Below are 10,124 nucleotides of genomic sequence, written 5' to 3'. Positions count from 1 at the left end.
AGATAGATAGATAGATAGATAATAGATAGATAGATAGATGATAGATAGATAGATAGATAGATAGATAGATAGATAGATAGATAGATAGATAGGATGAGCCAACTTCTCCCAGATCATCCCTACTTCCCTACCAACCCAAATCCACACTCTTATTAGAAAACAGGCATCTAAAAATGATAAAAATAAGATAAAATAAAAACAAACCAGAATAGGACAAGACAACAACAAAAGTCAAAGAAGAGAAGAAGCACAGGTGTTAAGACACACATAGAAAACCCATAAAAACAAAACAGAAATCATAATATATAAACAAGAAATCTGTAAGGGAAAAAAATTGCAGACAAAGCATTATGAAACAAAAAAGAAAGAAAGAAAGAAAAAAAACCTCCAAAAGTACCATTGAGTTTGATTTGTGTTGGCTATCTACTGGGCCTGCCCTTAAGTGTGGTTTGTCTACCCAGTGAGAGTCTGATGGAGAAAGCTATTTTTTCCTTTACAAGAAGTTATCCATTGTAATAGCTTCTGGGTTAGGGGTGCAGTATGTGTCTACTTCCCCTTTCAGTGCTGGGACCCCATCTGGGCTAGACTTGGACCACTCACACGCATGAAACATGATCTCTGTTTTATGAACACGCATGAAACCATTCCTGTTGTGCCTAGAAGGCCTTGTTTCCTTGGTGTCCTCACCCGCCCTGGCTCTTGTGATCTTTCCACCTTGTCTTCTGCAGAGTTCTCTGAGCCATGAGGACAGGGTTTGATGAAGACATCCCATGTAGGACCAGATGCCCTAAGACCTGTCACTCTCTGCACGTTGCCCATTTGTGGGTCTCTGTTTGTTCCCGTCTCCTGCAGGAGACAGCTTCTGTGATGATGGCTGAGCAAGGCACCAGCCCAAGCGTATGGCACTATGTCATTAGGAGTCATTTCATTGTCACCTTCCTTTAGCAGACAGTAGTGTTTGGGTTTCCCCTAGGTCCATGGCCTATCTAGTCTCAAGTTCTTGGCTATCCCAAGAAGTGTCAGGTATGGGTTCCATCTCATGGAGTAGGCTTGATTTCAATCAGACAGTGACAAACTGAGGTTTTTCCATGGGCTCTCATGAAGGAAGGAGAGAACCGGCTTCTCTGACCTCCACAAGTGCATGCCCATCCTACCCCATATTGACAAAAATAAAAGTGACTATATATATATATATATATATATATATATATATATATATATATATGATAAAAGATTGTCTCTGCCTTCAAGCTAGTCACCATCACTTATTAAGCATAGTAATGCCAGAAGCCCTGGGTTTGATCCTCGGGAGGCCAGCTAGTCAGAAGGCCAACATCTGTTTTAGCTACACAAGATTGAGGCTAGCTTGGGTTACATGAGACCCTGCTTTACATTTTTAAGAAATTGTTAGGCGTCTCATGTGGAGAGTGACTAATTTAAACCACTTACTTGCTGATGTGTGTGGGGATTAAGTTCAGCCTAGGACTGAAGGGGAATAACACACCTGTCCAGAAATCATTCAACCTGGGGATTATTGTACCAAACAGAGAAGTCAGAAAGAACTCAAGAGGAAATGAGAGTATGTAGCGGGTTTCTTTATGTTTTATGAGCATCACACACAGGGATTGCCCCCAAAAGTTGTGCCTAAATTTCCCAGCTGGTCTGGAAAATCTGGTTTGCAGGGCAGGCACACCGGAAGCTGCACGACTCACGGCGCTGGGCCACCAGGGGGCGCCAGGCAAACAGCGACCAGAGCAGCGCGATGGCTGCGGCACGGTTACTGCTGCGCCTGGCCGGACGCCTAGAGTCAGTGACCTTCACGCAGAGTGTGTGTGGTCTCCTGGGCGCCGGACAGGGACCCGGGCCGTGGCACACGCACTGCAGCTTGGAGCGAGGACAGCTTGTCCTTTCCAGCCATTCATTCCCCGGCGCCTCGGAGAGACTTCCAATCCAGGTCTGGTCAGGGAGTCGGGAGTCGGCAGGTAAAGTGAGGGTGGATTGAGGACCGGTCGGGGGGCGACGGGCCAGCTCCCACCGCGGGCACCTCCAATTTCCGAAAGTCCCACCCTGCTTCAAAGCCTTAGCCCGATCAACCCCCTCTTGTCAGAGACCCCCTTTCTGCCCTTTTGTGGCTCTGGACCAGAAGCCTGGGGGCTCCAGGACCGAGCTGCCCACAGATAGAGGTGTGGATGTGGCTGTGGCCGTTATTCTTCAGTCCAGTGACCAGACTGTCTTGTTGACTCGGAGGACATGCACTCTCCGCATTTCTCCCAACGTCTGGGTCCCTCCAGGTGAGCACCTAGGAACAGACGCCGTGGAAGACAGTGTCCTTTCCCTCCACATTGCTACTGGGTAGTCAGTCCTGTACAGTGGTTGCCCAAGGTCTGTGTCCACAGCCACAAACTTCCTCTGCCCTCTGGAGGATGGGCTCCCTGGTGGAGACAACCACCGTTCACTATTGGGTCCGTTCTTCTTGCAGGTGGCCACATGGAACTTGAGGAGGAGGTACCAGTCTGCCGACCCAACCAAGAGACCTATGAGTGGTGTCACCTTGGGTGTGGGCTGAGGGACAAAGGGGGTTACACTTTGGACATCCTGACCTGCTCCCTTTGACTCCCAGGTCCTGGAGTGTGGCCTTCGAGAGCTGCAGGAAGAGTGTGGGCTTCAGCTGCCCCTGGCCCAGGTCTCTTGTGTCCTTCTGGGGTTGTGGGAGGTGAGACAGACTTTCAACGACCCCTAAAGCCCACAGAACAACCCTTATCTGCCTTGGCCACTGGGGAAAAGAAACATGGATAGCGTGGGTTACCCAACCACAGCTCTCACCTGCGTCCCTCTTACCTGTTACCTATCACCCACTCCATAGGCGCTGGCCCAGTATTTTGTCTTCCTAAAGCTCTACTTACAAAGTTTCAAAAATAGGAATTCTCTCCACATGTTACATTGGTGTTGCTTTGTTTTGTTTTAGTCTGCCTACCCTCCTAGGCTGAGCTGGGGTTTCCCCAAATACCATCACCTCATTCTCTATGTTCTCGTGATATCCCGGGAGTCACAGCAGCAGCTCCAGGTAGGCCTGGAGTAGAGGAGAGGATGTAGCACCTGGTTCTGCCTGGGACTCCAGACAAGGGGAGATAACAAGCTACAGGATGCCCTTGCCCCTGGTCTGTCTTCTGCCTTCTCCTAAGTGATGGATCAATACGTCTAACCCCAGGCCCGGATCCAAATAAACCCAAATGAGGTAAGTGCCTTCATGTGGCTGGGGCCAGATGTAGCGACAGCTGTGGCCGCCACAGAAGATGGCACTGAGACCCCCAGACTTCTCCAGACCCTTCCATCCTCTCTTTGGTAAGAATTTTACTTTAGCTATCGGCATACAACATACATGTATATGCATACATGGGGAGATTGCAGTTTGGAGTTGCATGTAGCATGTGGAAGAGATTTAGGAAGCGAGTTGGTCTACTGAGAATTAAAAGACCACCTGAGATCAAAGACCCCAAATGTTAAGGGTCCACCCTCCTGCTGACTAGCGCTAAAGCCCTTGGTCTGAGCCCCTACTCTCCTATAGGAGAGTCACTTAACTTCTGCTGCATGAGGCTACCACTCGCTTGCCTTATGTAACAGCTGGGAGGATTAAATAGCCCAACATACTAAAGTTCATTGTAAGCTACAAGGCACAACCTAGACAGAAACTGTCATTCTCCAGTGCAACCGAACTGAAGGACGATGGAGGAACCCAGCCTCTGGTCCTGCCCATGTCCACACTCCTGCGGACAACCCCGACCTCAGCAGAGGACAAAGAGCGGGTCAGCGCTGGAACCAAGTTTGCTCTCAGGCTCTGGCTGCAACATCTGGGCAGCTGAAGGTAAGGAATGACTTGAGGGCCCCACAGCACTGACCTGGGGTGGTCTAGTGCTTACTGACCCAGAGCACTTGCTGTGAATGCCTCTGCTCCCTGCAGGTAAAAGTGATGTTTACATGGAGCCCGGACCAGCAGAGGAAGGATTGGGGTCTGTGAGATGTTGGATCTACACACTTCCGCTGTAAAAACCTGAGACCTGAGTTCAGTGCCTAGAATCTCCTTCTGGTGGCAGGAGGGCTCCTACTCCAAAAAGCTGTCCCCTATTGTCCACATGCCAAGCAAAGACACATATGCCCAAATACGCAGTAATAAAAATTTGTAAACGTCTTCTAAAAGTGGAAAGACGGAGCATGGACCCTCTTCCCCACAAACCAGGGGCCTGGAAATTGAGATACGAAATCACAGAACATTCACAACCTTTATTGTAGGCAAGAACCCTGCTACACCTCTGGGAACAGAAAGTAAAATCACAACATAGGGCCTTGACCCTACAAGGGCCTGAGTACTGGGAAGGAGAACACAGAGCCCCCACGTCCCACAAAAGGTGCAGAATGATCTAGGCCTGACCACAGGTCACTAGAAGCGTAGGCCCTTGGTTGTTTAGCATAAGAAACATTGTGAACTTAAATATATAAATAGAGAGAGCCAGGCAGTAGGCAGGCCCGAGGCCCTGGGCATCACAACTAAGGCCTTGTTTCCTCCTCAAGTCAGACTGGGAAGTAGAAGGCAGGAGTGTCATCTTTGGATAATTTTGGGTTTTCTTATTTATGTACAAAAAAAAGAAATCTGCAACCCCAAAGAGAGTTCTTTGTCCTTCTCTGAAGCCTCATGTCTCAGATCTGCCTGCCACCGGTGTGGCCAAAGAGAACAGAATGGACATGAAAAGGACAGACAGACAGGTTTGGGAAGGGAAGGCGTCCTGCGGGCCAAAGTGCCTTTTCCCCAAGAGGCCGTAGACCTGGTAAAGGCTGAGGATCCCCCTCTTCCTTCAGCTCCTCTCTTTCCATCTGCCTCCCACTGCCTAGGTCACCATACCCAAAGGAATGTGCAACCATCAAAATACTTCCGAAAACAGACCCCAACACCCTTTAAAACAGGTTAAATGTTAACCCTTTGAGTACCGGCCTTATTAGGCAGAGATAAGACCAAAAGTAGGTATCCATGAAGGCCTGGTCTGGCCTCTGGCCAAAGACCCTGAGAGATCAGGGTGGCCAGGGGTTGGGAACCCACAGCACACCTGCTCAGTGCTGGGGGGCAGAGAAGGTTTCGTAATCCAAGTAACTCAATCCAAGGAAATGACATCTGACCGACAGCCAGTCAAAGAGGGACCTGAAGGCAAGGGTCCACCGTGCCCTTCCCTCAAGGAACTCCCGGGAGCCACAATGCTGCTGACACGGCCAGGAGGGGGCGCTGGAGTGGCGCTGCGGTGAGAGCTCCCCAGTGTGGGGGCCAGTGGGCCCAGGAAGTGGGAAGGGGTTCCCCGGTACTGGAAGAAGTGGCCGAGGGTGTCCTGTTCATCTAGCGAGGTGATGACAGAAGGGCCGTAGTGCTGGGGATAAAGAGCACAGCTGCCGTTTCCCTTGCCTGCCACCTCCCAGCACTCATCCGGGAACTGTTTTGTGGGTACCAACCCTCATGATCTCAAGGCATTCTTGAGAAGAAAAGAGGGGGAGCTCGCCAACTCTGCCCTACTTCCCCAGACAGTTCCCCCGTGCCTTGCCTTAGACAGCCCCTCCGGATACCCAGTTCTTGGCCTTGTGGGTGTCGGCAATGTGTGGGACACCCACTAGGAAAAGGCTCTACATACATGCAGGGGTGAGTAGGCAGGAAGAGAACTGCATGGCAGTAGCCAGGAAGGCACAGGTGTGAACATGCAGTGCCAGTGGGAATAGGGAGATAAGCTGCTACGCTCTCCTCCCATGGGAAAGCACTTTGAAATCCCTAGGGAAACTAGGCAGGGAAAGACAATGCCATCAGTATCGAGAATGGAATCTTCTGAGGTCTGACTACTTACCTGACTCTCAGTCTGAAGGAAAGAAAATAAATCTAAACCTGGTGGAAAAGGAAAAATCACAATCAACCCCCTTCTAACTCCTTCACCACAAGAAAACATCCCTCTACCCAAGCTCCGCAAAGAAACAGGTCTAGAGAGGGTGTAACAGCGGGCGGGACCCCACCCACCCACTTAGGATGTATGTTATACCTTGGATGTCAGCCCCCAGTGGGAAGGCAGGTGGGTACTCATGTAGTGGGAGGCTGGACAGGAAATCACTGCCCAGGGTGCCCATCGCAGGGCTCCGCAGCACCGAAGATGGCTGGTGACCAGATGTCAGGACTCTGAGGGAAGGGAAGGAGCTGGAGAAGCTAGCCACGTCCGGTCCCACGGTCCGGTCCCAGTCCATCCTCCCTTCCCTGTCCCGAGGCCTGCCTATGAGCAGATAGCAGTTCTGCCCTCCTGTCCCCTCGCCTTTCCTCATACCCTTTGCCTCCAGGAAGAGCAGGGATGGTGGCCGAGGTGATAGGGCAGTGCTTCTTGGTCGGGGGCAGATCTTCCTCATCTGAGGAGCTTTCCATCGTCAGGTCAATAACTTCAACCCTCTTCTTATTCTCTGATGGATTCCCCTCCTGGACTGGGCTATACTGGAGGCCTGGGTGGTTAAGAAGACTGTGTCTCAGAAAAAGGGCCATCTGTGATCTAGCTCAATTGGGGAGCAGGGGGTCACTCACCATCCAGCCCATACCCTGGCGGGGGGCAAACCTCAGATGCCTCCTTCTTAGGTTTCATTGGACACCAGGATCCATCTTCCATGAACTGGATCTCATCACAATCCGAACAGGAATTAAGAATTTCCATGAATAAACTAGGGGAGGAGGACATGGGAATTCACTGGGACACCAGTCAGTGTTCTGAGACTCGCTTCCTGTACCGTAGTGTCCTCATCTGTACTACATGCCTTACTGGACCTCTGAGTCGTTGCTGGAACAGCAGTAAAGCACAGGCTGGGGCTGTAGCTTAATAACAGAGACTCGCTTAGCATGCAGGCCCCAAGTTTGATCTCTAGCATTGTGGGGGTCAGTATGCAAAAGACAGGGTTTCTCTGTGTAGCACTGGCTGTCCTGGAACTCACTTTATAGACCAGGCTCAGAGATCCACCTGTTTCTACCTCCCTAAGTGCTGGGATTAAACGCACGTGCCACCAGGTCCGGCAAACTTCCCAAACTTTAGGTGCAGGCTTAACCTTCTCAAAAGACAATGTGAGAGCTCTAATGGAGGCTGTACAAGGAGATTAAGACTACTTAATGAGATCTGGGGCCCTCTTCTGGCCCGCAGGACATGTAGACAGAACACTGTATACTTAATAAATAAATAAATCTTTAAAAAAAAAAGTGTCAGGGCATGCACTTAAAAAAGAAAAGAAAAACCTTATTATGCCAATATAATAAATGCCATTTGTAACAGCAAAAATGAAAAGACATGTGATTTGTGACTTGCTAAGCACAGTGGGAAGCTCAGGTAGCTGTTATCGGCAGTATATCAGGACAATTCACCATTTACTCTGCCACTTGCTAATGCGACCTTCCAGGTCTGTCCTCTGGAAGGGCGGCACTCATGCTGTGGGCTGTTATGAGGACTGAGAAAATGCTGAGCATGATGTCTTCCCTAAGTCCTTGATGTCACACACTCATGGATGACTGGAGGAGATGAGGGTGAGAGCTGGGAGTAAGGAAGCCATAAAGGGGGGGGGGCACCTAAGCGATTGCCCCAGGAGAGGGGGAAGCAGCGAAGCCCTACCCGTCGATAATAAGGGATTCATAGGGAGCCTTCTTATCGCACACAGGACATGTCCACGTTGGCTTCTTCTCATTCATCTGTAGATAAAGGGCGGCATCGAAGCTTTGCAGATGGGCACAGGTAAGGGCGCGGCATGGGACAGTCAGGCGCATCTTTCCTAGCTGATGAGAGCAGAGGTCAGGAGAGAAAACTTGGCTCTAGTATCCTTAGGAACCCCCTTCAGACTTTAACCCAACCCCCCTCCCACTTCCTTTCGCCCTGTGTACCCACCGGGCACATGAGTGACACCCGGAGACTCGTAGTAGCCACCTCACTGTCAGGGTCAGCGGTCAGTTTCTCCTTGACTGAAACAAGAGTGAGGCCAGAGCCATGGGGTCAGCGAGGCTGGAAGCAGCCTGGAAGCAGAGAGGCCGCTGAGCATTGTCTTTGGGGGCCCGTGGCACCGGACAGGAGCAGATCTAGATCTAGAAGGTTGGGTATGGAGAAGAGATTTCTCCATACCTGAAGATCTTTAACCACGGCAAGGGGAAATGTGGGCTATGTTTGGGATGATCTAGACGGAAGGGAAGCATCACGTGAGGATTAGGTCGAATGAACTTTAGGGCTTTTCAGTACAGAAAACTGTATCTTAGTAGGGGTGGACCTGGGGTCTTGGAGATGCAGAAGAGTTGTTGACTGGGAATGCAAAGTTATTTGCATTGCTTGAGGATCTAATTCCACACCCACAGAGACTGAGGAGAAGCATTGGGGAGAGTGAGAGAGAGACAGCCGGAGATCACCTAAGAGAGCTTGTGAGCAAGTCTGGAGGGCAGCAGGAACCCCTGACCCCAAAGTGGGCAGAGGAAAAGGCTGGTACTCACTCAGTGCCCGGGAATGGTCTGGATTCCGGATACCCTTCGCTCTGAGTTTCTGTAGAAGGGTCCCTGCGGTCAGCTGCCTCACCAGGTACACAGACAAGGAGTAATTCTACTTGGGGAAGGGGAAGGGGGAGTTAGCTGCTGCTTCCTGCCTCCGTTTCCCCACAGGCTCTGTCTCACGAGGACCAGAGACGGTGGCCTTAAGCAGAGAGGCCCATGAAGAGCAAGATGGATCCCCAACCCCAAACTAGAAGGCTCCCCTGCAGCCTCTGCAGGCCTCTGGCTATGCTCACCCGTCCAAACTCAGATGACCAATTAACCACAATGGTGTTGGGAACCGTGGCTGAGAGCCGAGCCAGGGATGTGATGTTGATTGGACGGCTGGGCCTCTTGGGCTCAGCTCCATTCTTGGTTGGGGGGAGGTAACCCTGAGGAAGGGAGGAACTTGTTAGAGACAGAGTACTGGGAAGGGGTTCGACGCTCAGAAACCCTGTCTCAGATTACTCTGGAGGGAGACCAGCTCGCTCAGGAGCAACGGAGTCCGGATCCACGCAGCGGTGGCGATGCTGAAACATGGGCCCTACACAGGGCGGGGTGAGAGGTTCACTTCCGGGGGAAGGAGCTTATTCGTTAACCAAGGAGCCAGGAACTCCAATCACTGGGTCCCAGGGAACAACAGGGCAATCCTCACTTCCACTTTCATCTGCTGGCATAGTCTCTTGGAAGTCTTCTCTAAACTCGTGTGTTAAAGCAGTGCCCCTTGCCCGGAGCCGCCAAGAGTTACTCAGCCCTCTTTGAGTTTACTCATTTTTACTAGTTCTCTTTTTAAAATTTACTTCTTTATTATGTATACAATGTTCTGTCTATATGTATGCCCGAAGAGGCCACCAGACCTCATTACAGATGGTTGTGAGCCACCATGTGGTTGCTGGGAATTGAACTCAGAACCTTTGGAGGAGCAGGCAGTGCTCTTAACCACTGAGCCATCTCTCCAGCCCTTTTTACTAATTCTCTGAGAACTTCACACACATACTCCAATCCTATTCACTCCCATCGTCGATTCTTCCCAGCACCACCCACTCCTGTGCTCACCCAGCTCCGAGTCCCCCCTTATTGACATATCAGGTAGAGTTTGTGTTGCCCAAATACTCTTGGATGTGTGGCCTTCCACAGAGGCATGGTCTGCCTACAAGTCAGCCCCATTTTAGCACTCTAGATTACACTGATTCTTCCAGTAAACTAAGCAACTACTACATAGCGGGCACTGTGCTCAGCATATCTTTTCACAAAAGGTTTTTACTTAACGTTTGTTGCCAAAAAAGGGAAGAATCTTAACCTACCGGCAGGGGGCAGAGTTTCCCATTAACCTTGACAAAGAGGTTAGGGGGGAAATAGTCCTCCTGCGGGCAGCTGGTCTCACAGAGACAGAACCTGGTGGGAAAGGACAGAATGAACAGGTAAGTGTCAGTTTTCTGAGGTGAATGAGCACTGAAGCGGGAAACTCTAGAAAAAAAGAAGTCAGAGCCGGGCAGTGGTGGCGCACGCCTTTAATCCCAGCACTCGGGAGGCAGAGGCAGGCGGATCTCTGTGAGTTCGAGGCCAGCCTGGTCTACAA

At 50.7% G+C, this 10,124-nt stretch overlaps 2 protein-coding genes across 5 annotated transcripts in view; one reads left to right on the top strand and one right to left on the bottom strand.

The window, feature by feature from the left end:
- The first annotated feature begins 1,435 nt into the window (after window positions 1-1,435).
- Window positions 1,436-4,209, top strand: Nudt17 (nudix hydrolase 17). 3 transcript variants are annotated; one of them, XM_026784088.1, is made up of 8 exons: window positions 1,436-1,954; window positions 2,108-2,291; window positions 2,480-2,505; window positions 2,621-2,713; window positions 2,966-3,064; window positions 3,209-3,342; window positions 3,704-3,855; window positions 3,938-4,209. In XM_026784088.1, the coding sequence occupies exons 1-8, from the start codon at window positions 1,763-1,765 to the stop codon at window positions 4,042-4,044; spliced, it is 987 nt and encodes a 328-aa protein (XP_026639889.1). In that variant the 5' UTR covers window positions 1,436-1,762; the 3' UTR covers window positions 4,045-4,209. The 3 variants fall into 3 exon arrangements, with proteins under 3 accessions (XP_026639889.1, XP_013205380.1, XP_026639888.1); XM_013349926.2 differs by having other exon boundaries at window positions 1,438-1,954; window positions 3,704-3,862; window positions 3,959-4,209; XM_026784087.1 differs by lacking the exon at window positions 2,108-2,291 and having other exon boundaries at window positions 1,438-1,982; window positions 3,704-3,862; window positions 3,959-4,209.
- Window positions 4,210-4,258: 49 nt separating this feature from the next.
- The window catches only part of Pias3 (protein inhibitor of activated STAT 3), a 10,060-nt gene continuing 4,194 nt past the window's right edge, over window positions 4,259-10,124 (bottom strand). For both annotated transcript variants that reach the window (XM_026784086.1, XM_005357051.2), the window contains exons 5-14: window positions 9,850-9,940; window positions 8,803-8,937; window positions 8,513-8,618; window positions 7,923-7,996; window positions 7,653-7,813; window positions 6,587-6,720; window positions 6,339-6,507; window positions 6,063-6,196; window positions 5,874-5,911; window positions 4,259-5,408 (exon numbers count right to left, since the gene is read on the bottom strand). In XM_026784086.1, coding sequence (XP_026639887.1) covers window positions 5,142-5,408; window positions 5,874-5,911; window positions 6,063-6,196; window positions 6,339-6,507; window positions 6,587-6,720; window positions 7,653-7,813; window positions 7,923-7,996; window positions 8,513-8,618; window positions 8,803-8,937; window positions 9,850-9,940 — 1,309 coding nt within the window. In that variant the 3' untranslated portion in view covers window positions 4,259-5,141. The remainder of the gene's footprint in view (window positions 5,409-5,873; window positions 5,912-6,062; window positions 6,197-6,338; window positions 6,508-6,586; window positions 6,721-7,652; window positions 7,814-7,922; window positions 7,997-8,512; window positions 8,619-8,802; window positions 8,938-9,849; window positions 9,941-10,124) is intronic.

This window comes from Microtus ochrogaster, chromosome 21 (assembly GCF_000317375.1).
Source record: "Microtus ochrogaster isolate Prairie Vole_2 chromosome 21, MicOch1.0, whole genome shotgun sequence".
Lineage (NCBI taxonomy): Eukaryota > Metazoa > Chordata > Mammalia > Rodentia > Cricetidae > Microtus > Microtus ochrogaster.
Note: the sequence above shows the minus strand (reverse complement) of the source record. Positions and strands in the feature narration are given on the sequence as shown.

Excerpts from the sequence above, each read along its gene's own strand:
- Nudt17 (XM_026784088.1), top strand. The coding sequence starts at position 1,763 with ATGGCTGCGGCACGGTTACTGCTGCGCCTGGCCGGACGCCTAGAGTCA. Across the intron at positions 2,714-2,965 it reads TCCTTCTGGGGTTGTGGGAG|TCTGCCTACCCTCCTAGGCT; the intron begins GTGAGACAGACT and ends GTTTTGTTTTAG. Across the intron at positions 3,343-3,703 it reads ACCCTTCCATCCTCTCTTTG|TGCAACCGAACTGAAGGACG; the intron begins GTAAGAATTTTA and ends GTCATTCTCCAG.